At 34.8% G+C, this 25995-nt stretch overlaps 9 protein-coding genes across 9 annotated transcripts; 4 read left to right on the top strand and 5 right to left on the bottom strand.

Moving 5' to 3' along the window:
• Positions 1 to 551: 551 nt before the first annotated feature.
• On the bottom strand, positions 552 to 7018 carry BX664DRAFT_357800 (uncharacterized protein). The gene is made up of 9 exons (XM_051547986.1): positions 6858 to 7018; positions 6587 to 6790; positions 6472 to 6498; positions 6379 to 6392; positions 6241 to 6297; positions 5693 to 6180; positions 4301 to 5620; positions 4101 to 4223; positions 552 to 4019 (listed from the first exon to the last, which is right to left on the bottom strand). Exons 1-9 carry the CDS (start codon positions 6875 to 6877, stop codon positions 870 to 872), a joined length of 5403 nt encoding a protein of 1800 aa, XP_051401795.1. The 5' UTR covers positions 6878 to 7018; the 3' UTR covers positions 552 to 869.
• Positions 7019 to 8049: 1031 nt separating this feature from the next.
• Positions 8050 to 11337, bottom strand: BX664DRAFT_329480 (PXA domain-containing protein). Its single transcript, XM_051544793.1, has 3 exons — positions 11047 to 11337; positions 10635 to 10907; positions 8050 to 10537 (listed from the first exon to the last, which is right to left on the bottom strand). Exons 1-3 carry the CDS (start codon positions 11314 to 11316, stop codon positions 8405 to 8407), a joined length of 2676 nt encoding a protein of 891 aa, XP_051401794.1. The 5' UTR covers positions 11317 to 11337; the 3' UTR covers positions 8050 to 8404.
• Positions 11338 to 11493: 156 nt separating this feature from the next.
• BX664DRAFT_329478 (uncharacterized protein) lies at positions 11494 to 12400 on the bottom strand. Its single transcript, XM_051544792.1, has 5 exons — positions 12345 to 12400; positions 12225 to 12252; positions 11916 to 12147; positions 11730 to 11846; positions 11494 to 11626 (listed from the first exon to the last, which is right to left on the bottom strand). The coding sequence occupies exons 1-5, from the start codon at positions 12376 to 12378 to the stop codon at positions 11549 to 11551; spliced, it is 489 nt and encodes a 162-aa protein (XP_051401793.1). The 5' UTR covers positions 12379 to 12400; the 3' UTR covers positions 11494 to 11548.
• Positions 12401 to 12626: 226 nt separating this feature from the next.
• BX664DRAFT_329475 (40S ribosomal protein S18) lies at positions 12627 to 13921 on the bottom strand. Its single transcript, XM_051544791.1, has 4 exons — positions 13744 to 13921; positions 13532 to 13558; positions 12994 to 13428; positions 12627 to 12755 (listed from the first exon to the last, which is right to left on the bottom strand). Exons 1-3 carry the CDS (start codon positions 13744 to 13746, stop codon positions 12994 to 12996), a joined length of 465 nt encoding a protein of 154 aa, XP_051401792.1. The 5' UTR covers positions 13747 to 13921; the 3' UTR covers positions 12627 to 12755.
• A 78-nt stretch (positions 13922 to 13999) lies between these two features.
• On the top strand, positions 14000 to 14678 carry BX664DRAFT_329474 (uncharacterized protein). Its single transcript, XM_051544790.1, has 2 exons — positions 14000 to 14166; positions 14229 to 14678. Exons 1-2 carry the CDS (start codon positions 14031 to 14033, stop codon positions 14450 to 14452), a joined length of 360 nt encoding a protein of 119 aa, XP_051401791.1. The 5' UTR covers positions 14000 to 14030; the 3' UTR covers positions 14453 to 14678.
• Positions 14679 to 14857: 179 nt separating this feature from the next.
• Positions 14858 to 16805, bottom strand: BX664DRAFT_260963 (nucleoporin complex subunit 54-domain-containing protein; the record flags this gene model as incomplete). Its single annotated transcript, XM_051540652.1, has 5 exons — positions 14858 to 14989; positions 15083 to 15328; positions 15401 to 15605; positions 15723 to 16023; positions 16514 to 16805. The coding sequence occupies 5 exons, from the start codon at positions 16803 to 16805 to the stop codon at positions 14858 to 14860; spliced, it is 1176 nt and encodes a 391-aa protein (XP_051401790.1).
• A 319-nt stretch (positions 16806 to 17124) lies between these two features.
• BX664DRAFT_261785 (uncharacterized protein) lies at positions 17125 to 17440 on the top strand (the record flags this gene model as incomplete). Its single annotated transcript, XM_051540691.1, has 2 exons — positions 17125 to 17260; positions 17322 to 17440. 2 exons carry the CDS (start codon positions 17125 to 17127, stop codon positions 17438 to 17440), a joined length of 255 nt encoding a protein of 84 aa, XP_051401789.1.
• A 4330-nt stretch (positions 17441 to 21770) lies between these two features.
• Positions 21771 to 22546, top strand: BX664DRAFT_239890 (translation initiation factor eIF 4e-like domain-containing protein; the record flags this gene model as incomplete). Its single annotated transcript, XM_051540214.1, has 4 exons — positions 21771 to 21910; positions 22018 to 22195; positions 22259 to 22395; positions 22471 to 22546. Coding segments are annotated over 4 exons (531 nt in total), but the record flags the coding sequence as incomplete, so codon positions are not given.
• Positions 22547 to 22904: 358 nt separating this feature from the next.
• Positions 22905 to 25895, top strand: BX664DRAFT_329466 (uncharacterized protein). The gene is made up of 3 exons (XM_051544789.1): positions 22905 to 24225; positions 24305 to 24488; positions 24567 to 25895. The coding sequence occupies exons 1-3, from the start codon at positions 23030 to 23032 to the stop codon at positions 25821 to 25823; spliced, it is 2637 nt and encodes an 878-aa protein (XP_051401787.1). The 5' UTR covers positions 22905 to 23029; the 3' UTR covers positions 25824 to 25895.
• The last annotated feature ends 100 nt before the right edge of the window (positions 25896 to 25995 follow it).

Below are 25995 nucleotides of genomic sequence, written 5' to 3'. Positions count from 1 at the left end.
TGTTTTTAAGTGAAATACAGGCACGTGTGGAGGAACATGGGAAAAAACATCCATCAAAAAGGAATCCTATCATCGAACCTTTATTATCATTGTCCTTATAATGCATCATTATGATCATCCTTTTTTTTTTTTTATAATCATCAATATCATCATTACTATTATTTATCATTGATGGATCATCTTATCATTCTCATCTTCTATATAAGATATTAGAAATCACCCTAAATAAGATAAAAGTTGAATGACTAAGGTTTGTATGAAAAATAACCAAAAGGAAAAGTAGACGAAAAAGGCAAACTTTTTTGAACTGAGAAGGTTTCACTTTTTTTTTTTCGCCGTCTTTTTTTTTTGGATGAGTTTCATTGAAACCATGGACCCCTTATTTGGTCGAGAAGTCCACGACTACGGGCCTTTTTTTTTTATTTTCCTTTTTTGATGATCTGTTTGTCCTGACTTTTTTTTTTAAAAAAAAAAGAAAAAATAAATAAATATGGAAGAGAATGAACTATTTTCTATTCATTTTGTATTAGTTTTCAATTTTTTTTTCCTTTATTCACTAGATTTTGTTCTTGAGTATGCGTCTTGACATGATGTTCAAATAAAAACGCTTTGTATCATTGGCTGATTTATGAACTTGAAAGAAAAAATGCTCTAGATTCATGCAGTTCTTTTCTTGGATTGATCCTCGCAATCTCTCCATGCTGTGGATTAAGTCGCCGCCTATGATTGTTTTAACCTAATCATAAATAAAATTATAGATGATATGATGGAAGGATGGACTTTATTTCAAAAGAATATAAATGTATAGAATGTAAATAAACAAAAAAAAAAAAAAGAAAGACTAAACTATAAAATTTTCCTATCACTACCTATTGTACAGATTGTTCATATTCCCAACGTCGTTGAATTTCTTCAAAACTACCAGAAGAGTGTCGATAACCAGTTACAGACGGGGATCGTTTGGCTTGTGAAGCTCGAGTATGCGTTGATGCCAGCCTATCAAAAATACCACCACCTACAGTAGGTGTCTGAGATCGAGGTTTTTGTGCTTCCAATACATGATGATATTTGTTTCTTGGTGCCATAGCAAAAGCAGAAGCAGGTCGTTGTTGATATTGTTGTTGTATGGAAAATTGAGTAGTTGGTACAGGAATAAGTGATTGTTGTTGCTGTTGCTGTTGTTGTAGATGTTGTTGTTGACGTTGTTGTTCTTCAGGGGTTGTAGAAAACCGGAACTGCTGTTGCAATGGTGATGGTTGATGACATCCACCAGTCATCACATCTGCTGATGATGGACCATGGCTGTTAGCTTCACGAATATTCACACCAAGAGTCAATTCACGCAATAAAGATCGTCTTCTACCAGTTTTGGTTGGATATTGATTCAGTTGTAAAGAATGAGCTCGACGTCGATTGGCGATGGATGAAGCCATAGTTGGGGTTTGTTGTTGTAATGATTGTTGTTGAGGAAAATAGGACTGAAGAGGAGTAGGATAATGTTGTGGCTGTTGAGGAGGAGGAGGAGGATGATGATGTTGGGATGAACCATGTGATGACCATGATAACGTGTCAGATTGAAGTGATGATCGGCGTAGATGACGACTATTTATGGACGAAGTAGATGATTCACGTTCAGCGTGATAACGTACAAATTCGGCAGGTCCACGTGGGGTGTTGTCTTTTACATTGTTGTTGTTGATCATGTTGGTCTGCAGCATTTGTTGGAGGAATTGTTCAGGTGATGACATTGAATCACGTCGTTTTGTTAATGGTGATACCGAAGGTCTCATAGGTCCTGCTGTGCTTGATCCATCGGCTGTATTGGATGCGCTGGTTGTTGTAGTGGTAGTTGTAGTACTTGTTGCGGTAGGTTTCAATATAGGGCTGTCCATACTATCATTAGAGTTGTGGCGTTGATGATTCGTGGTTTCCAAATTGAGGTCATCATCATCTTTCCCTTCTCGACTATGATATTCATTCCAAGTAGGCGACATAATGGCTCCACGAATACCATCATTGTAAATCTTGTCAAATATGGTTCCAGAATGCTGATCTTCTACACGTAGGTCGATAGCTGAGTCGTTATCATCACTATTCGAATGATGATCGGTCACACTAATGCGTCTTGGAGGTAAGATTACCGATGAGGCGGATGAAACAGAACCATCACCTAAACTTGATACAGAGAGACGTCGTACTTGTTCCAATTTTCGAATTTTCTTTTCATTTTCAGCCGTACTAGTGTTAGCAGCTTTTCGCATGACAAATAGAGTACATCGTAGATCTTGTACCGTTTTTTCCAATTGCCTTACTGTTGTTTGTCGACCATATTCACCTAACCGGAGGGATACAACATCATCAATCAAAGCTTCCATGATCTTGTTGGATTCATCACTAGTTAAGGATTGTAAGAGTTGAACAGCCATATCATGTGCAGTATCAGGATCGGTGCCAGGAGGAAGAGAATATTTTTCTTCCAATTGATCAATATCTTGCCAACCACTATTGTTGTCTACTTGTTGTGTCTTTGAGTTTTTGCCATTCGTTGTTGTTGTTGTTGTTGTATGTCCCATGACTTCATCAGCAAAAGTCACTCGCTTTTCAATTCGTTGAGCCAAACTACTTGTCATTGATTGTTCTTCCAAGGCCATCATCATATCATCATCTTCGTCGGCATCAGCACCATGAGCTGGATCATCATATTGGAGTAAACCATGGGCAGCATCATTTTGTAGACCATAAATGCGAGCGTTGATATAATTGATTTCAGCATCAATCGTTTCCAATCGTTCATCCATGCATTGTTGTACAGCAATATCTAAAGTTTCCGTCGCTTCAGTATTTCCTTGAAGAAGATCAGCACGTTCTAACATGATTTCAGATTTTTCACCAGCAAGGGCATCTCGTTTCACCATCAGTTGCTTCATTTCCAAAATTGCTTGCTTTCCTTGAATGAATTGTAAAAGAGCTTGATCTAAAAGATGTTTTTTCTTTGATGCACGTACTTCCAAAGGAATCTTACTGTAGCTTGATTTCTTTTTATTATTTGAACCTGATCGTCGTTGTTGTTGTCGTGATAAAGAGGATGTTGCCAAATGTCCAAGGTTCAAAAAACTAGAGCACTTGGTGATCAATTTTTCGTCAAGAATACCACCTTCACATACAGCTTTCTTCAGGATGTAGACCAACTGCTTGAGACGTTCGTTGGTGACAGTTGATTCATCAGTACGCTTTTGGAGAAGTCTTTGTAGTTGCTTGGTTTCACGTTCTAGTCGATGCTTGCATTCATTATGACGAGTTTGCTTTCGTCGAAGCTGTTGAATTTCTCGTTCATGGGCCATCATTTGTTCTTTGACACGTTCAGCTTCATCTTTCATTCGTTTCACCATCCGTCGCTTTTCTAACTTGAGACTTTCCACATTGACACGAAGAGCACGGAGCATGCTTTCATTTTGATTTCGAGAGGATTGGATAGCACTGGAGGTTTGAGAATATTTTCGACGAAGATCAGATAGTTGATTCAAAAGATTCTTCATCTTGACTTCATAAGCATGCCGAACTTCATGGAGTTGATGATGTTCCCTAGCATTGTTATTATTATTATTATTGGCGCCACCAAGACTTGACCGTCGATTTTGTTGCTGAAGTTGATGTTGCTGTTGTTGTAATTGCTGTTGTAATGTTGCATATGTCGAATCACGTTCACGTTTGAGATGGATGATTTCCTCATGTAATGAATATAACTTCGTCTGGAATCGTTTTCGTAATTGACCATACTCGACTTCGCTTTTTTCTAGTTGAGTCACCAATTCTTCTTTAACACGAATATCTGCTTGAATTTGATCCATCATACGGGCAAACTGAGGGTTGTCGATGGAGAATGATTCCATTTCCTTGTCATCCACAGCACTATCAGAACTAAGGGTAGTTTCCACAGATGATAAACGGCTATGGCGAATACTGAGATCATCATCATTTGAAGAACTGGTTAGTTGAGAACTTGAGTTTTGATCATTCCACTAAAAAAAAAAAAAAAAAAAAAAGAGTGTGATGGTCAGTTTAAAAAAGGAAACAAGTTTGTTTTTGAACAATCAACATACCATTCCTTCAGTAAGTTCTTGTTCAAGATCACCTAGGTAAAGATTACTTTCATCAGATTTCAATCTTTCAAATAATTCATCATCATTCAAGATATCGCAATCAAATTGAGCATTTTCACGTGGCTATAAAGACAAAAAAAAAAAAAAAAATTCAGTGTATTTGACAATGGTTTTTTTTTAGTATATTAAATATAGTATACCTTGATATCTTCCAGCACCTTAAGGCCTTTTTCAATTTCGGATCTTGCTTTTTGAATGGAATCACGAACTTCAGTACGTATATCGGAGGTAGTATCATTACTGAGAGGTCCAATGGTATCCTTGAGCCATTGTTCGATATCTTCATTGTCATCTTCAAAACCCAGAGTGGTGGGTTGTAATGGAGCTTGAAACCGAGTGGTTGAATCACCAGATCCAGCTGTCTTTTTTTGTTGTTGTTGTTGTACTACACTTTTGAAGCTTTCAGGATTAGGGGATGCTCGTCTATGGAGAGTTGCAGGTACCTTTGAGCGACGAGAACGATTGGAAGCACTACCACTGTGACGTACCACACGTCGTCTTGCTGTTCCACGTCGACTTCGATAAGAGGATTGTTTTTGTGGTGCTAGACGATGGATGGCGGAAGGTGATTGACGACCATTTTGTTTTTGATTATTGGAGAAGAGGGAGGCAGAAGGAGTCAAGTTAGAAGCCATAGCCATTGCTTGCATCATAGGAGCTTGAGTTGATTCGAAAAATGCCAATCGATCTTGTGTATCACTTAATTCATCGCGAAGTTGTTGAATGGTTCTTTGATATTGAACAACCATCTGGACTGCAGCTGTAGGATTAGCATGATCACCAAAAGAGGAATCCATCTTTTTTTCCATGGAAGAAGGTATTGATGATTGTTTGTTGGTATCTTGATGATTGTTGCTAAGTTGTTCAAGTTCTTCCCAGAGGCGAGGCCAATCCTTGGATGACCATTGACCTAAATCACGTTCAATCAAAAGAGTATCCCTTTGGGTAGCAGTATCACGTAGTTCATCAGACACTTGTTGGATACGACCTCGTAATCGATTGACTTCATCACGTAAGGCACGGACGGCACCAATATCAGCAGTACCAGTAGATGTAGAATTCATACCACCCATATTTCCACTACGTAGATTATTGAGTTCCATTCGAAGTCGACCCACCAATGATCGAAGTTGATTGACCTCTACGGATGTACCAGCAAATTCTTGATTAATAGAGACCTTATTTTTGATATTGCGAGCACGATTGGCATATTTGAGAGTACTAAGAGTTTCAGGAAAATTAGAGTCCGAAGGAGAGACACAAGCCATCATCAATGTTTGAGAGTTGCCACCAAGGGAATCTTGTAATAATCGAGTCAATTTGGAATCACGGTAAGGCACGTGAGCAGATTTTCTAGATTCATCACCGAGTGCACTGATGACATTACCAAGGGCAAGTAAACCAGAATTGATAGCAATACCTTCACGTGCACGGTCACCTTGAGCATTAGTTCGTTTCAACTATTAAAAAAAAAAAAGGAGAATGTGTCAGTATTCAGGGGATTTTTTTTTTTTTTTTGATTCTTGTTTTACCCTTTCAGATCCAGCCAAATCGACAAAGTGAAATTTGCTAATGATAGTTTTTTTGGAGGGAACTTGTTGGTCAGGTTGATCATCATCATCCAATTGTTGTTTGAGTATGACAGAAAAGATAGCATGCGAGCGGGATGATACAGCGTTCATATCGGTAGAACCAGTAGTACGACAAAGGGAACCACGAGCCAATAGAGAAAGTAACTGATCAGGATCTGAGCAAGGTTCTTCACGAACACCAGTCCAATATATATTGCCTTGTATGTCTTCACGTATAGATATTTCACATGCAGTATTTGGAAGGGAACCGGCAGATTGGGAACGCCTTCGATTGTTGCCAAAATTTGAAGTATCTTGAGTATTTAATAAGTCTACAAATTCTTCGTTATATAATTCTAAGAAGGATACATAAACTTGATAATCATCTGATGATTGATGTTTGGATTCCATTCGTTCAAATAAGTCACTGATGAACCTTGGAACAATACCTTGTATAAAAAAAAAAAAAGAAGTTAGTTGTGAATTGTCAATGAATTGATATAAAGTACCTTGTTGTTCAGAATGTAAATTTCCATCAAGAGCAGTTCCCATACTAAATGTCTTTCCTATAAAAGGGAAAATGATGGAGCAAGTTAGTGATGCATTGTATATACCAATGAAAGTATTTTTTTTTTTTTTTACTGTACCTGAACCTGTTTGACTGGATACAACATGGAAAAGTAAGGAGAGAAGTTAGTTCACAAAAATCAAAACAAACAATTCATTATTGTATATATTACCCATAGGCAAGAATGGTGGCATTGAACCTAAAAAAAAAAAAAAATAACAACAACAAATAAAAAATATATTTCATTGGATAGTCAATATTATGTATATATATGTAATTTGACTTACCCATCAACAAACTTTTCAACAAGAGGTACAACAGATGAATCATAAATAGATTTTTGTGATGATTTTGGATCGAATATATAATCATATGTAAAAGAATGATCTTTTCCAATCAGTATTTGTGGTTGATTTGGTATAAAAGTAATGCATTCTGTACAACTGGAATATTGTTCTTTTTGTGTAAGAGGACGAACTCGTAAAGCGACACTAATCAAAATAAAATAATTAAAAAAAAAGTTAAGTATTTGTTATATGTTATATAATCATAACATACCGTACTGCAGTAGCTGACATGTTAATATAAGTATATATAAGTACAAGTTACTTTTTGTTCAATAAATAAAAGAAAAATATGTATATATAGTAACAAAATAAGTTAAAAAAAAAAGAATAATACAAAGAAGAAGAGAAAGAAAATATGTATATAATGTATATAAAAAAAAAAAAAGAAAGGGAAAAGAAAGAAAGAAAAAAAAAAAAAAGGTAGGGAAAGAATATTAAAAAGGACAAAATCAGCGGCATTTAAAATGATAAACTTTATATATTAGTTGAACAAATTTGCCCGTGATCAAAAAGAGATAATGAAAGAAACTCTCTCGGAAGAACCATACAAAGCAACCTGTTTCATCATCATCATCATCATCAATATTCCACATGATAAAATAACATAAGAAAAAAGTATACCTTATCTGAAATTGTATACAAACAACTTCTAGCCTACCCACAGACAGACCTTAAGAAAATCAACCATTCCCGATATGGTTTTTAGTACAACAACAAGTAGTCGGATGCACCTCCGTGTTATTTTCAATGGAATATCTTTTTTTTTTTTTTTTTTTTTTTTTTTTTTTTACTATGCAATCAATATGCACATTGTCTTTCTTTTTCTGCAATTATTGATATATATATATATAATCAAAGTCACATCCTTCTTTTTTATTTTTACCCTCCTTGATTTGAACTTTTTTTATACTCATAAAGTATATATGATCTACCCTTTGTTCCATTTTTTTTTTGACAAGATTTTTCTCACACAAAAAAAAAAAAAAAAAAAAAAAAACTTTTCGTTCATCCAATATTAAGTTAATGCAACAGGTGATCTTTTCGCTGGTGTCACCAAATCTTTCTTTCTTTACCAGTGCTACCATCCCCAGGTCATCGGAGCATCAAAGCTTCATACCGTGCCCAACCGATTATCAATCCTCTTTTTTTGGTAACATCATCATCAGTAACCACTGTTATTATTATCTATGACTGCTAAGAATAATAATAATAAAAAAAAAAGAAGGGGATATGTTTATTCTTTTGAGAAAACAAGGGAGTACAATCAAGGATCTTGTTCTACCGTGTTAAAAATAAAATGAACGAATCATAATACATGAATTCCAAACCAAGCGCTTTGGCCAAGCTTCATTATTATCGTCATCATCATCATCATTATTTTATCATTCCATTCAAAATCTCATCACTTTTTTCGGTATCGCACACAGACCTCTTTTTTTTTTTTTCATCTATATTTAAAGCCTTCTCATTTCCGATCTCCTATCTGATATAAAAAAGTATGTATGCGTATGTGTGTAATGCATTCATTCGATGTCCGATTTATAAACTTAGCAGCCCACAGACTTGTCTTTCTCCTGAGTACCCATTAACAAAACACTTAGAATGAAACGCAAATGAAAGGGGTGAATATATCCTATGTCTACTAATAAGCACTATATTGGGATAAAACTAATGGAGACGTAAAACGATCGTCAATAAAAAAAAAAAGGGTTTTTTATTTTCAAAATAAATTTATCTACAAAACAATAAAACTACTTTTTAACCAAAGAGTGGTCTTATTACCCGTTCAAGCACTTGAAGAACTAAGACACGGTTAAGATCTTCATCTTGTAGTCGATTCCAAATACGTTCCATAGATAAGGTACAATTTTGATCACCAATCAATTGTCGTACTCCACCAGGGATGGCACGTTGAACCAAAAGTACCTTTGCTTGCTGTTCTGTTTGCTTCTTTTCTTCCTTGGTTCGTTGTTGTGTGTCAGAATGATAAGATCCATTGGGCCAAAATTTATCCTTGATCAATTCCATCCATCCTACTAATGCATCTGGTGATAAATATGCTTGGATATAATCATTGTATTGCTTGGATATCAATTCGGTATACGATCTTCGCACAATTTCACGTAGTACATTCAATAGTGACCGTCGCATCCACGCCTTGTTGTTTGCTGTTGTCAAGTCAAAGATTTCTACAATTAATGCAAACGTTGTTTCAATCAATAATTCCGTATCCATTGCTGAAAGTGGTTTTTGTTGTAATCGCTCTGTATTGCCAATTGGGGGTTGTCGTAAAAGTAAATGATTTCTGTTTTCTTTATCATCCTCTTCCATATCTTCCTCTGATTGACTTTGATTTGTTGTACTGTTGCTTTTCATGCTTGAGATCGAGTTTTCACGTGTCACATTTCCATTCATTCGTTTCTTATTGGTACTTTCTACATCATCAAAAGGACGTTCTTCATCTGTTGGTGTTGATATAGATAGAATAGAATTAGATGATGATGATGATGATGAAGTTATTGCTGCTGATCCCCCACCGCCATTAGAAAAGCTTGATCGACCGAAGATGGATTTCGCACGAATTCCCATAGATAATGTTGACTGATTTGTATCCGAAGGTTGAGATGTGGAAGGGGATGTTGTATAGGCGAGTACTTCATCACTGTATTCCTCTGCAAATGAATGTTCTGTCTGTGTTGTACCATTTTCCGTTGCTCGTTCTTTTCGTAAAAAGGCCAATATGACAGGATCACGTCCAAGTTCAGCATCTCCCACAACTGTGTCCAGATAGTATTCCAATCCTTGAGATATAGAGCCCTCTCCATCGGTTCCGTTGATACCATTGCTCATACTTGTTATCGAGACAGATCCTCCACTAGTTCCTCCTATTGTCGGTTTTTTCTTTCGAAGCCAAGATCGTGTCGTATCCAAAGGTAATCGCAAGTTGAGTCGTGCTACCCGTTTTCCATGTTTGGCCCGCATTAATTGTTGGAAGACATCAAAATCATTGTATGTTCTTGTGATCACGTATCCACCACCTTCAGAACCTGATGATTCCTGCATTGCCGGTCGTTCAATTTGAATGATATACATCAATCTAGATTTGTCTACATTTGTTGGATCTTGAGAAGGTGATATGTCCATCACACTAAAACTGACGGTACCATAAGGGTAAATCATTGGGTATTGTAACATGGCTTCATCTGCTTTTGATAATGTCATACGCCGTTTGCTATCGTCTATAGGACTTAATGGGCTGCCAGTTGTCGTTGATGATGTATTGTTCCTGTAAAAATAAGTTCGATTTGGTTCAGGAGTAGATGGTGAAGATTGTTGAAGTGCTATATTTGAAGAAGTTGTATCATTCGGATCGCTGCTAATTTCGTCTCTTTTGTTGCCATTGTTGATGGTCGTGTTTTGTTTTTGTTGAGAATCAGTCTTCAAAGAATCAGAAGCAGATTGTTGACTATGATCTTGTTGTTGTTGTTGTTCTGCTGCCATTGCATCTTCAGTTGCTTTTTCAACTAAGCTTCGTAGACCATCCACCTCATTCAATGAAGAAGAAGAGTCAGTATCAGTCTTGTTGGAGATTCCAGTTGAAGGTTCAGATAGGTATTGGACGATCCAACCATTGATAAAATCAGGATCACTACATATAGTTAGAATATTCCCAAAAAGATGAGTGGCTAATAGTTCCTTGAGCATACTGTTGACCACACGAGAATTCACATCGGTCACTGGTAGAATACGTTTCAAAATGGTGTTGCTGAGCCCACGAAGTTGATGATGTTGTTCTTTTTTAGGTAAAAGTTGTGCAAAAGGTGATTGAGGATTTTCCAAGATATAAGCTTCCATTGGCAGTTCTGAAGTTTCGAATGTCCGGCATTCTCTCTATCATATATATATATATATATAAAAGGGATTAGTTTGTATCTTTTGCTATGAACAATATATATATATATATATAAGAATGTATGTATATACTAACCATATGAATAATAAGAGTATTGGCAAGACCATACATTATTGACATGACAATATCGTTTCGTTCTTGCTTTAATAAAGTCTTTTCCACACTAGTAATAGCAGCATTCAGACGTAACTTGATAGTCTTGTCGAATTCATCATCATAACCGGATTGTAAAGGATTCCACCAGCTTTGAACAAAATCGTGATAAAAAAATTCCAATAATTGTTCTACGATTCTCGTTAAAGGCGGGTAAAACAAGTCAAGTTTGATATATTGGTCTTCTTGGTCAAGCTATATATTACACACATAAAGAAACGTGGTCAATATAGAAAAAAAAAATAGTATGAGTCAAGAAAAAAAAAAAAAAAAAGAGAAAAGGTCAGTACTTATTTGTCAAGGTACTTGACCCTTCATCTTTTTACTTATTTACCTTTTGATTATCATCATCATTCCAAAGAGATATATAGGTTTGTTGTTTAAAGACTTGTTGAGGTGGATGAGAATTGCTGAAATATAGGATACCAATAATAGTAGTAACCGCAATAGCATAAGAGAATAAAAGATCATTGGCAGTTTTGGACAGGACGTAAATAACGACAGTAAAACCCAATACAATAGGAGACAATAGAATACCACAAATACTGTGATCTTTCAGTTTAAAAAACCGTTGAATCGAACTGTCATGATCAGATTCAGGCATAGGTCAAAGATTTAATGTGGGAAAGGAGTGTGTTGTAACTAAGATTCAAAAAAAAAAAAAAATATGGAGATAATTCAAACGCCGTGCTTTCACATTTTTGTTGGTCATACAGTTTCCCCATATGATTATACGATCTAACTATCTAGAGTACATAATTTTTTTTTTTCAAAAAAAAAAAAAAAGGAATGAATTCATTTATTAAATAAAACAAATAATAAATATAAGATCTATACTAGGATTTTTCTGTTGAACTATTATCAAACGAGGAAGAGCGAGAGCGAGTAGTTGATGTCCTATCCTTTTGATGCCGCTGCATAAATGGTAATTAAAAGGTTATATATTATAGTGAGTAAATATATAAGTTAATCAAATGGGATATATACATCACTTCTTTTTTTTTTTTTTTAATTTACCCTTGGTGATCTTTCCCTATCTTCATCACGACTATTTCTTTCCTTTCTTGATTCATGTTCTTCAGATCGTCTTGGTGATATTGATCGACTATTATGTCGTCGTTTTCTTCTATGTCGCTAAAGAATGATAATACAAAATAAATAAATAATCAGTCACTCTTCCACTCGTTTTCTATTATAACATACCGAATAACGTTCCCTTGAGTCATCATCGCTTGATTCATCGTCAGAAGTATCATGTCGATGTCGTTTCTTATGTTTGGATTTCTTCTTTTTCTTTTTGTCAGACTTGGATCGCTTTTTTCCACCAGCTAGTTTGGCTTCCCTTTCTGCATCCAGTTGTTTTCGATACTTCCTCATGGCTTCTTCTGATACACCTGGGCCTTCCTTTTCTTCTTTCAGTTTTCTAAAGTCTTCCCTGTTAAAAAAAAAAAAAAACAGTTAGAAGGACGATTGTTTGTCAGCAACAATATTGATTGAGTGAGCATAACATACCATGTCATCCCATTTTTCTTTCTCTGTTCTATCGAAACCAAATAAAAAAAAGAGGGATTATTCTTGTTAGTGCCATCATCACTATAAATGAATTTTTTTTTTAATATGAATTCTACTTACGTATGTAGTCTCGGATCGAAGGTCCGTCTTCCATATTGAACGTACTTTTTTATAAAAAGAAACAAATAGAGAAAGAACGAAAAAAAAAAAGAAAAGAGCGAATAACAAAAAACATTTCTTCAAATACACATACACAATTTCAAAAGCCGCTTTCACTGTTTTTTTTGTAGTTAACCTTACTCACATTGTTCTCGATGCCAACAAACAATCATTATTCCAATAATATATATCAATCATCCTAATCATTCTCTATCATCCAGTTACATATCATCAAAAAAAGAAAAAATTGTAAAAAGTTGTCTTTTTCTTTATTATAAAAATGTATATATACTATCATAAAAAAAATCGACAAGAACCCATTTGTGAAAAAAAAAAGAATGAATTTTTTCCCAGTAAGGTGTTGTAATGAATCTATATGAAAAAGAAAAAAAGGATTCCAAAGTAAGTAATCATATATTCCATATTCATCCTTGATTCTCTCTCTTTTTTTTTTTTTTTTGTTCGATTCAAATGTTTGTTTTTCATCAGAATAAAATGTTCACTTCATATATCGTATCAGGTAATGTAGATAAGAGTGTATATTTTTTAATTCATCCTTTTCCAAAAAACAAAAAAATCAAACATAAAATATCATTAATATCTAACTTACTTATTTCTTCTTGGAGACACCGACGGTTCTACCACGACGACCAGTAGTCTTGGTATGTTGACCACGGACACGGAGACCCCAGTAGTGACGAAGACCACGATGGACACGAATCTTCTTCATACGTTCCAAATCTTCACGCATCTTGGTATCCAATACGTTAGAAATAACTTGAGAGTACTTGCCATCAATGATATCCTTTTGTCTGTTGAGGAACCAGTTAGGGATCTTGTATTGAGCAGGGTTTTGCAAGATGGTGACAATACGTTCCAATTCTTCGTTGGTCAATTCACCAGCACGCTTGTTCAAATCGACATCAGCCTTCTTGCAAGCAACGTTAGCGAAACGACGACCTACACCCTTAACAGAGGTCAAAGCAATGGTGATCTTGTCCTTACCGTCAACGTTGGTGTTGAGGAGACGGATAATGTGTTGGAACTTTTTTTTTCAAAAATAAAAAAAAAAAAGAGAGAAAGTATAATAAGTATCCTTGTGTATTTTTTTTTTGTTGTTCATTGTTGTATATCAAATGCAAACTTACTTGGTTCCTTTCAGGGACGACGAGAGACTATATGTGAATACATTCATAATGTTGAAAAAAAAAAAAAGAAGAATCTTGTTAGTTAATAATTTCGAACCATCCAATATTATTCATCCATCCATCCGTCCATCCATCTATTTATCCATCCATTCTATTTGTTATATATTCGTATCTAATCGAAAGTATTTCTCTTTTTTTGTCATGAACCTTACCATGACGTTGAATCGGAACGGTAAAAGAGAAAGAAAAAAAAAACAAGTTTTACCGCCTGATGGTTCTTTTTCTCATTATCGACAATTCTTTGGTGATAGCGAAAAAAAAAAAATCCACCTGTCTTCCACTCCCATCGCACCGGGTGCTTTGAAATACCGCCCGCTCACCCAAGTTCATCCCCTCCCCTTTCTTAAACCAGCCACCGGGCCAGTCACTTCATTATGTCTATTTCTCTTCATCCTTTTTTTTCTTTACCTTTTTTTCATTTCTTTTTTTCATATATATCATGTTGTTTGCACGAAGTGTACAACGATTGGTATTGGCCAACTCTATCAAACCACGTGTTTGCACTAGTGTACGATGGGCTTCTCTTTCCACTACTTCACCTATTCAACCTTTGGTATTCCCCTTGCATTCACAAGGTAATAAAAGCAAACCAATATATTGTTTTTAGTATACTTATGACTCTTTTTTTTCTTTAAAGTCAAGACAACGGTTCGTGATAAAGTAGCTGAACACCTGGCCACATGTCGTCCTTTCTCTGCACCTCCTGCACCTGCATTACAACAACCTATTCGATCACCTTTGGTGGAGGAAGGCATGCAACTTACCAGTACACTTCGAAAACGCCGTTTAAAGATGAACAAACATAAACACAAGAAACTACGAAAGCGAACTCGGGCACTTAGAAAACGATTGGGCAAATAGATAAATTAGTTAGATGGATAGATAGATACATATTTTATTATTACCTTTTTTTTTTATATATTATTCTTCACGCTTGTTCTTACCTACTCTTTTTTTTTTATTGTGAATATATCATTTGTTTTCCTGTAGTTGTAGACACAGTATCATCTCTTCTGTTTTTTTTTTTATTTTTAATTTTATCTTTTATCTCTTTCTCTTCTCATCCTTCTAATGTATATCAAAAATAAAGGCGTTTTGAATTGTAGATGTTTCTCAAATTGTAGATTTAAATTACATGGAGTCATGCAAAAAAAAAAAGAACATAATGTGGTTCAAAGGTGTATGATATTTTTATTGATATGGTAATAACAATAATAATAATGATAATGATAATGATAAAATAGTGATGCACTTATACTAGATCATTTATCGTAAATGTTGTAACCTATCTTGAAGTTGTAGTTGACGTTGTTGTTGTAATAATGTATTTACATCCTTGGTATCACATTCAAGTACTTCAATCGTGTGTTGAATACCACGCTGTTGTTCATCGAGAATCTGTTTTCATACAAAAAAAAAAAAAAAAAAAAAAAAAAAGAGTTTAGTGAATACCCAATATATATATATATTTGGAGGATGAGATCTCTATACCTTTGTGATTTCTTCTACGTGACTTGAACTAACAGAATCCCATTCATCTACGCCACCAATACTACCATATTTTCTTCCAGATTCCTTGATAAGTTGTAATTGAGCCCACATTTGACTGAGAGTGCCATGAAATTGTTCAGATTGTTGTAATTGATCTTGGATGGATTGGAATCGAGTACGCATCATTTCTTCTTCGGGTGTAATAGATAAACCTTTTTGGCGTAAAACCTGGGTATGCTTAAGGAACTAAAGAAGTCGAATAATATGAACAATCTAATCTTTTTTTTTATCATCATCCTTTTTTTTTTTTTTTAATACCTTGATAACACGTTGTGTAATTTCCATGTATTGTCGTTTCGCTTCCATCAGTTTCGTAGCATTATCTCGTAAAGTAGATTCTTTCATTTTCTTGATCTTTTCATCAATTTCTAATAATTTTGATTTGTGTGCTTGTGATTGTTGACTTTGAACTTCCATTCTTTTCTGAATATCACCAAAACCAATGGCTAATGTTGGAACCATGCTAAATATATATATATATATATATATATATATATATATACATGAGAACAAAATAGTTAGGATATATATATATATATATATATTTGTATCAGAGACTTTTATTTTTTTTCTTTCTTACCAAGTAGGATCTGGATTCTTTTTCTGAGCATCTTCCCATGCTTTTTGATCTTGATTTGGAGGTCGCTGATATAAATGTACTTCTTGAGTAGGCACCATATTGTAAAAGTAAGTTTTGAATCTACAGTTAGGTGAATCAGGATCCCACCATGATTTCATCAATGCCATAGATTGCCATATGTTTTCTGGTGTCACATCACTTAATCCTCGTTGTCCTCGTTGTTGCCAGTCTTCTCTTTCCTTTTGAACCAATAATTCGTAGATCATCTTATCACGTTGTTGTGGTGTCATATTATTCGTACCTATTTTTATTTATTATTACGATTGTTGTTGAAAATTGAGATTAGTAGAAGTGTAAAATAATATATATATATATATATATATATATATATAATTTACCTTGAAGATTAGTACCAAAAGATCCTGTAGAAAACCCAAAGGAGGTGGATGGTTTATTAGCAGTACTGCCAAAGAGGCCAGAAGAGGTATTTGCTGAAGTATTGCCACCAAAAAGACTGGTGCTGGTATTTGTCGTGGCGGTGGTGGATGGTGTGCCTCCAAACAAATTCTTGGTACCTCCAAAAGGAGTTGTTGATGTGGTGCTACCGAACAAGGATGGCGTTGTAGTACTACTTGTAGGTGCTGTCGATGTTTGTGTCGATAATCCTCCAAAAGCATTTGTCGAACCGAATCCTGTTGTTGCTTGTTGTTGAGGTTGTGAAGTAGCAGTAGATAATCCAAAGGAAGGTGTGGTAGTACTAGCTCCACCGAAAAGAGATGGTGTTGTGGTACTACTTGTAGGCGCTGTTGATGTTTGTGTCGATAATCCACCAAAAGTGTTAGTTGAACCGAATCCTGTTGTTGCTTGTTGTTGGGGTTGTGAAGTAGCAGTAGATAATCCAAAGGAAGGTGTAGTAGTACTAGTTGATCCGAAAAGAGATGGTGTGGTTGTTGCACTACTTGTTGTTCCTCCTCCACCAAAAGTGAATCCTCCTGGTTTGGGTGCTGTATTGAAGCCAGTGGAAGGGGTAGATCCAAATCCTGTCGCTGTTGGTGCTGCGGAAGTTTGACCAAAGAAGGACATGTAGTAAGAGAAGGGAAAGGGGAAACGGAGAAGACGATTGGATTAAAAAAAAAAAAAAAAAAAACTGACAGACAGAAATTCTTTTTTCTAAGTTGAGAAAAAGAAAAAGGAAAAAAAAAAAAAAGTAGACGCGTGTGAGTGATGATTAAAGTGAGTGAGCCTAAAAGTCATTGAACCAATCAAGCTCATAAGCCACTAGATTGATTCTCAGATGGTACAATTGTACATGCTTAACCCCTTCCCTCTTTCTTTTTTTTTTTATTTCCTTCTTTTTTTTTTTTCTACCTTTTTTTTGCATATTTATTAACTATTTACACCAATGGGCGCTCGTGAACGGCTTTATACTGAATCTAAAGGATATGGATTTTCTCCTGCTTTAAAAAGGACTAGACAACCTTTTGCTATGCGCAATGTCTTGACATTGGGTGCTCTTTTGACTTTTACTGGTAGCATTTGTAAGTGACTATGGCATATAATAAACTCTATTCATTTCTTTTATATATGTATACTTTTTAGATGCCTATTCTATGTTTGCTGTTAAGCAAGATGACTTTAGTGATGTTCCTCTTCCTAGTCAACTTCCTGGTGTACAAGATATTACTTATCAAGAAAAGCAAAAGTCCAAACAACAATAATCCAATCTTCTTTTCTCATACGCAACCAGCTCATATCCATGTTAACCATCATACTATAATTTATAGTTCATTTCACCCATCCCTTCTTCACCATTCTGACTTTACATATATATACATTTATACATATATTCTTTTCTGTACCATTTCTTTTTTTTTTTTTTGTTTTGAGTAAAATAAACTACTTCTTTATTATTATCACTATTTTGATCAAAAAACTAAGACTAAAACTAAAATAATACTATACGCAAGAACTGATATGATGATGTTGATGTTTTGATATAGGCACACGCTGTCTCCATTGAGGTTGGGCTGTTGCGGCTGGTATAGATGGTTCTGGTACAATCGCACGTTTGGTATAACTTGATCCTTTCCTAAAGCTGGATGGCTTCCTGGGTCTGTGCTTGGTAGGCTAATTCAAAATAAAATCATTCATGTATTAATCTATAAGTGCTCTCAAAAATTATATTTTTTAGTTACTACTTACATGCTCTAATGGAGGCGAAACTGATGTGGGTATTTTGTCCAAACACAAAGAGGTATCACGACCTGATTCTGACTTGATGTTGTTGCTGCCTTTCCACCATGAAGAAGAAATTTTTTCGTCTTGATCGTTCTTGACTGGCTTCTGTAATAATTTATGTAGATTGAACATCTTACTGGAGGTACGAGGAGTAGGTAGCTTTTCTTGTTGAGATGTATTTGGTGAAATAATCTTACTTGGTCTTGACACAAGTCCACTTGATATTGAAGACGGTAAATATTTGAGCCCTTGATGAGATTTGATGATATCCAATTGATCCAATAATGTCATTTCCCGTCGTTGTTGATGACCCATTTCCGCACTGAAAACTTCCCAAAAGCCACGTGTATTTTGAGGATAATCATGTCCTTGAACCGAAGTTGATAATGATGGCGATAACGTAGGAATGGTGGTCACCTCCGTGGAAAATGATACTTGTTTACGTCGTATCTGCCGTGTTTGATAGCTGTTATCGTCATTACTGGTCGTTTTGTTGTCGATTGTTGCGGCGGTAATATGATGATCATAGCGATGATCAAAATAGCTTCCATCACTGTATCGTTTACGTTGTTTCTGAGGATATGATAGATGCTCTATCTTGGTAGTGGTAGTATTGAAGTCGTCAGTGCTCTCATGTTCATCATCATCAGATATTGAGGAGTTGATAGTGACACTTGTTGAATGTGAATTGTCGCTGAATTGTTGTTGTTGTTGTTGTTGTTGTTGTTGTTGTTGTTGTTGTTGTTGTTGTTGTTGTTGTTGTTGTTGTTGTTGTTGTTGTTGTTGTTGTTGTTGTTGTTGTTGTTGTTGCTGATTTTGTAATTGGCTAGTTTCCACATCACCAATGTTGTTGACATCATCATCATCAGTGTTAATCACGCGTAGTAGTCTATCATTATTGTCGTTGTCCTTGTCGTTGTTGTTCTTATTACTTTCAAAAGAAGACACGGTATGATGATGACGCGGAACTGTAGGAGGAGGCATAGCTGAACATAGTTGTTGCTTTGGCGGTGGAACTGGTGGAGATCGACAGCGGATTGCATTGCTATGTTGTTCACAAGATGATGAAACATCAGTTGTAGAAGATGATTGATGATTAATAGTACTATCTTTTCGATCAAGTGGTGAAGAGATATTGTTGGCAGGTGAAGATTGATGGTTGGAAGTATGATCAAGAGTTGACGCAATCTCCGTGACAGGTGGAATATCGGATGTTTCAACTGAAGGTAACAGACTTGTCAAGTTGTGAGAACATTCACCAGCCATGAGAGATAACTGAGGTGCGTAGAGAGATAAGGGTCGTTGGGTAATGTCGGTTTGACTTGAGTAAGTATTGGGTTGTTGAGAATGAGTTTCGCCTAGCTTATTTTCAAGACAGGTAGGAACGGCAATTGAGCGCGATGTTACTACCATAGACTCGAGTTTTTTCGACTTTGATACTGGTACAGATGGGCAATTGTTATTTTCATCCTTAGCTGATGTTGGTGAAGATGGTTGTTCAGTTCTGGAGATACGAGTCTTACTTACTGTTGTCAGGATGGGTGAAGGAAACGTATCAGTGATAGGTGATTGATGGTGATGTACTATTGGTAATTCATATGTAGCCAAAGGACCAGGAAGAACGTTCTCTCTTTGAGGACGATAGGAAGAGACTGACTTATTATTTTCCAAAGCATTGATTGCGGTTGACTAGTCATAATAAAAATATTTTAAAAATATGAATTAAAAATACAATCAAGCTTTGAGTATAACTTACCACTTTTCCTTTTGAAGATTGTAGTTTTGCAAGAGAAGATTGCTTTTTCCATGAGTAAGGTGCTTTTTTGGAGTTGGAAAGTTGGGAAGAAGAGGAAGATATTGGTATTGAAATTTTTTTGGGATTTAAATCTTGGGCGGGAACTGAACGTCTTTGTCTAGGAACAGGCGTGGATTGAGTGGTAGACAAGTTTTTGAATGCTGTTTGTAACAATTCCGTATTATAATCATCCTTGAATACGCAACATATTTTTTTTTTTTTTAAAAAAAAAAGGTAGTATTAGATAAATTGTTGTAGATATCTCTAAATGTTATGATTACCGATAAAGAGTCATTTGCTATTCTTGCACGATTAATTTTACGCTCTCCTATTTTAGTAGCTGATTTTAATTTGGATAATAAGATAGAGTGCTCTTGAGCATCAGGTTGGGGCATACGACTGGTAAGAGATGGATCATCCGCTTTTATGATGGTATTCAATTTCTTCTCTTCTTTTGATGAATTTATATTAGATGTCATCTTTTCATATTTAGCTTCTGTGGTGATGTTTTTGTTCATTGAATCATTATTATCGGATGTAATAGATGTGTTTGATTTGACAATGGATAACTTGATTGGCACATTTGTATCATTTTCCACAGGTGAACCATCTATTTTTGTTGATTTATCTAGATGATTCGATAAACTCTGTGTGTCTTTTATTTCAATAATTGGACCGCATACTGTTTCTTCTCTACATGATGATGATGATGATGATGATGATTGGTTGGTAGATACAGATGATGGTGTTGGTATGTTCTTAGAATGCCATCGAGACTTCCTTTTTTTTCTTAAGAGATCCAACTCCTATATGTGTAATGATAAAAATAAATGTTTGTATGGATACATTTGAATATCTTTTTTTTTTTTATTTGTACCTTTTCCAGTAGTTGTAGATCAGCTGCTTTTGTATAAGTAGAACCCTTTTCTTCTAGTTGATCACTTTTCATTCCTAATCTAAATCAAAAAAATGATAAAAAGTAGGAGATCTGAAACAAAAAAAAAAAAAAAATAAGAAGAGAAAGAGATAAATAAATTGTCTATGGCAAAGTCTATATTTTTATTTTTACTTGATTAAAGAAGAAAGCAGAACAATAACATCTTCCTTTTTTGGAAGCATAGTTACACGAACTCAACCTATCAGGTTGCTTTATATTTTAAAAAATGATTAATGCCTATATCTGCTAATAGAAAAAGTGACAAATAATGAGGATGATTCATAATAATATTTAGGTATCATTATAGACCAAATCATTTTGTACATCCATCATCCTCACATATAGTTTCTTAAAATTAATCCATCATCTTTCGTCCATCATCATGTTGTATTTCACCCAATCATCAACCACATTCATTATCCCTTCATTTCTCCTCATTCATTATCATCGTATCTACCATTATTATGCATTCACCTCTCAACAATCATCCATCATCTTTACATAAAAAAAAAAAGGTCATAAATCATCACAATATAGAGTGGTTGTCGTCGTTATATCAAGGAATCATCGTCATCATAATGACAGGAATCATGAAACCCTTAAATAAGCCTCACAGTTTTTTTTTTTTTTTTTTTTTTTTTTTTTTTTTTTTTAAGTTCGATGTATGTTGTTTAAGCATAATAAAAAATAGAGCAACCTTAAAAAAAACTTTTGAATCATGCTTACCGTTTTATCTAATTGGCTGATTTTCAAAACCTGGCAAATATGTACAAAAAGGGAGCGGGGATATTCTCAAAGCCTCCCACGTCACAGCAAGGTTTGAAGAGAGAAAGAAATTAGAATACTCTTTTTTCTTTCCTGTCTTTTTTTTTTTTTTTTTTTTTTTTTTTTGTTACATATTTATCATTATATATTAGATATGGCTGAACAGACAGTAGTGGAACAACCTCCTGCAGTAGAGAACGTGGATATCACCAAAACAAACAATAATGCTGACGACGTGACCAACACTGATACCACAAACACCAATAACGACGATAGTTCATCCGATCAAGTTACCACCGTATTCCATGATCGTATCAACTATAACGTTAAACATCCCCTTCAAAATACTTGGACTTTGTGGTTCGATAATCCTGGAAAAAAAGCAAATACTCAGTCTTGGTCTCAAAACCTAAAAGAAATTGTGTCTATGGATGCTGTCGAAGATTTTTGGGGGTAAGTTACATTATATATATATATATATATATATATATATCATATAGATAAATTTTGGTCTTACTTTTCTGTTCTTTTTTTTTTATGTTTATATATGTATATGTTAGTGTTTACAATAATATTGTCAAGGTCGATCGTCTTGATCTTAGTTCTAATTACCATCTTTTCAAAAAGGGTGTCCGACCTGAATGGGAAGATCCTGCTAATGCCAAAGGTGGAAAATTCAGTATTCAATTCCCTAGAAATAGGACTGGTGAAGCTATTAACAATTATTGGTTGCATACGGTAAATAACAAAAGAGGAACTAGAGAAAGAGTGATAAACTGATGGATTATTTTTATTATATAGATTTTAGCTATGATTGGTGAGCAATTTGCATATGAAGATGAAATCTGTGGTGCAGTTGTATCTGTCCGAAAGGTGTTTTTCAGAATTGCCTTGTGGATCAAGAGCTCTGAAAATGAACAAATTGTACAAACTATTGGGTAAATTTACAATAAGAGTGAAAAATATTGGATATCTAATGATTATTATTATTATTATTTGCTGGAAATTAATAGTCAACAGTTGAAGGAATTCTTGGAAGTACCTCCTAATCTTCAAGTTGAATTTGCTCCTCATGGTGATGCCCCTGCTGGTGGAAAGCAAACCCGAACCACAGTATAGTTACATTGATTAGTGTAGTATAGTATAGTAGTATTTTTTTTGTGTTGATGTTACCACATGTCATCTTTTGTTGTGTAAAAAAAAATTGTCTTTATTAAATCTCGTAAATAAAAAAAAAACCCCTTCTACAAAACAACAAAATCATCTATGCCATTTTATCACCTATGTTTATGACGAAAATTTGTTACACCTTTACATTGTATCAGTGCCTTTTTTTTTTTTTTTTTTTTTTGAAGCCGGACATCACCGGAGTTGAACCCATTTGGCATTATTATCACCTTCAATTTCTCAGCTTCTGATAATTCTTTCCACATCTTTCTTTCTGTCTTTTTCTTTTCTATCCCAAATTATATATTTGCTTTTTATACCCACAACCTTATACCAATACTTCATTCCTTTTTCATTACCTTCCTTCATCTACTCAACCTTCTTTACCTCCTTCGTACTGTGACGATGCAACAGTTTCCATCGTTAAAGATTCTATTAGCGTCGACTTCAAACTATGATCAAGATCAACAAGCGGTTGCAGAAAGACAAAAGGAAAACGGTCTTGGAGTTACTTTTCAGTATTATCAGGAACAAGATTCTATCAATGGCAACAAAAACGACAAACATCTTTTTTATAACAAAAAACGGCCTAGAACAACTAACGCGTGTGATCAATGTAGAAGGAAAAAGAAAGCTTGCTCTGGTGGCGACCCTTGTTCCACATGCAATAAAAAGAAGGAAATATGTAGTTATACAAACGGTGTTAAAAAACATCATGGTGATGGACAACAACAACAACAACAACAACAACTGGAATCTCAAGTACAAAAGAACAACATTAACAATACTAAAACTATGGTGATGGCCCCAACTACTAACCTTCGACCAACTCTACAGTTTGTTTATGGCATACCAGCACCACCTGAACTGAGTTCTAAAACTGATGCCGATTTCCCTCACTACTTTATTCAAGAACCCTGCATCAATGACTATGGTTATTTTGGAAGATCGGCCGTCTTTTCCGCGAACTCAAACTTGTCTACTACATCGTCCTCCATTCTGAATGTCACCTGGATTTCTCCCTCTGAATCATTGTGTCACCAAGGTTTACCCTCATGTGATCAAGCTATTTTACTTGATGTTTATTACAATCATCTTGATACATTTTACCCAGTGTTCAGTTTGGATTATCTTAAACAACAACTCTATTCTCCACCATCACCATCATCCACAAGTACTTCCTTGAATACACTTTTCTTTTGTGCGCTATTCGTACGAGCATCCTATTTAATTCGAAACAAGACAGCCTCCAACAATATCAAATATGGTTCCATCAGTACTTCTCTCATCAATTATGCTCATATGGTTCGAGACACTTATTTGGATGATGCAACTCCTACTTGCAGCACAGTGTTGGCATTATTGATGCTAGCTAATCATTTGGAATGTAATAGACTTCGACATCAACTACCTATTGCTTGGAAATGGGCTGGAGAAGCTTGTACACTGGCTCTGAATATGGGATTATATGCAAATGAACCTCTTACCATGGATTCGACTCTCTACCAACTTCGGCTACGTACTTTTTGGATGGCTTTTATCACTGATTATACTATTAAGACAATCCATGGTCGACCATATACGTTTGATGAAGGGGATATGTAAGTTGTAAAAAAAAAAAAAGATTAACTTAAAAAATATGTACTGATCTATATGTTTTTTTTTTTTGTTTCCTAATAGTTGCGTAGATGAGACAAATCGACGGAGCAAACATCCTGAACATATACAATGTAACAAGAATGAAGATATTTATATTCAACGATGGCTTAATCAACTAAAATCCACCATTTATTTTTGCAAGAGTGCTGGACGAATTATCAAATTCAATTATTCACCGCAAAGGAAGCTTGATCAACATCATTCGGTAAGGACCGAAATAGAAATGAAACAAGTGATCGATCAACTCATTTTCATTTTTTTTTTTTTTTTTTTTTGGTACTAGTATTATCGGGGTCTTTTATCCACTATTGATCACTTGGTATGTGATGCGGCTAAAAAGAAACGAACAATCCAAAACAACAATGATAGTAATAAGATGACAGATGAAAATCGACAAAAGATGAAAGGAACAACTCCAGTTGTAGAGGCAGATTCATGTCATGACAATCGACTCGATTCTTTGAAAGATTTTTATTACTTTGCTAATCTGATGTTACTTCACCAACGATATATTGACGATGATACATCGAAACATGGAACAAGACCAGCGTCTATGGAAATATGTTACTATGCAGCTACTAGTGCTGTACGACTGGCGGAAAAAGAAATGCCCGATGAATTAGATTCTCTTATCACTTGCCCAATTACGCTGTATTCATTGGTTATGGCGTTACACGTACTTCGGTCACTCTTTGCAAAAGATCAACAAGATGTTACTATGGTTGCTCAAGCGGAAATTCAATTTGAAAAAGGGTATCGTGTACTTCAATCTTTATCCATCTTTCAAGATAAAAGATCAATGTTGCATGATACTCTTTGTGATCTTTGGGAATTTTACAAGAAACATCGTATATCCAAAGGAGTAGGACAAAATCGATCAAAATTATTATTAAAAAAACCGATTGTGGATAACTCTTTTGCCAATGATATTCTTCATCCTTTTAGTGCTTTTTTATATGGTATTAGCACTTTGGATATGATTCAATTACAACAACAACGACAATCATTATCACCATTATCATCATCAGCATCAACACCAGCATCTTCATCTTCAGCATTCGCATCATCATCATCATCATCATTATCATCATCAGGATCTGTACCTTCATCTTCATCTTCATCAGTAATAGCATCTTCACCATCCATTGTTGGTATAGCATCATTGACAGAATTGGATCGACAACAACAACAATATTCAACACAATTATGGAATCAAATGTCTCAACAACAACAACAACCGATGATTCATGATTCAACTTTTACGAATTCTGATATTATTAGACAATCTCGATCTAGTTTAAAACGAGATGATGAATATCGATACTTGACAAAGGTTAATTGTTTTATTCCTTCATCTTATACAGATATCACCTCATCTACAGCGTCTGTACCGTCATCATCACCTTCGTCTTGTTTTACGGAAGATATTACAATATCACCATCTGCAGTTACAAAACAATATTCTGGAATATCAACATTAGTATTAGATGAACTTGAACTTTTACATACACCATCAGATCCAATGATTACAAAAGATTAAAAAAAGAAGTTTTATTTTATTTTTTATTTTTTATTTTTTTTTGGATATTTTATATATATATATTAATAAAACATTATTATTATTAAATATTATTATAGATAAAAAAAAAACAGGAAGAAAATCAAGGTAACGAGTCAAAATAAACTTTTTTTTTGTACAACGGAGCAAAAAA

Source organism: Halteromyces radiatus (assembly GCF_025201355.1).
Source record: "Halteromyces radiatus strain CBS 162.75 chromosome Unknown BX664scaffold_3, whole genome shotgun sequence".
Lineage (NCBI taxonomy): Eukaryota > Fungi > Mucoromycota > Mucoromycetes > Mucorales > Cunninghamellaceae > Halteromyces > Halteromyces radiatus.
This window is presented reverse-complemented; position numbering and strand designations above follow the sequence as displayed.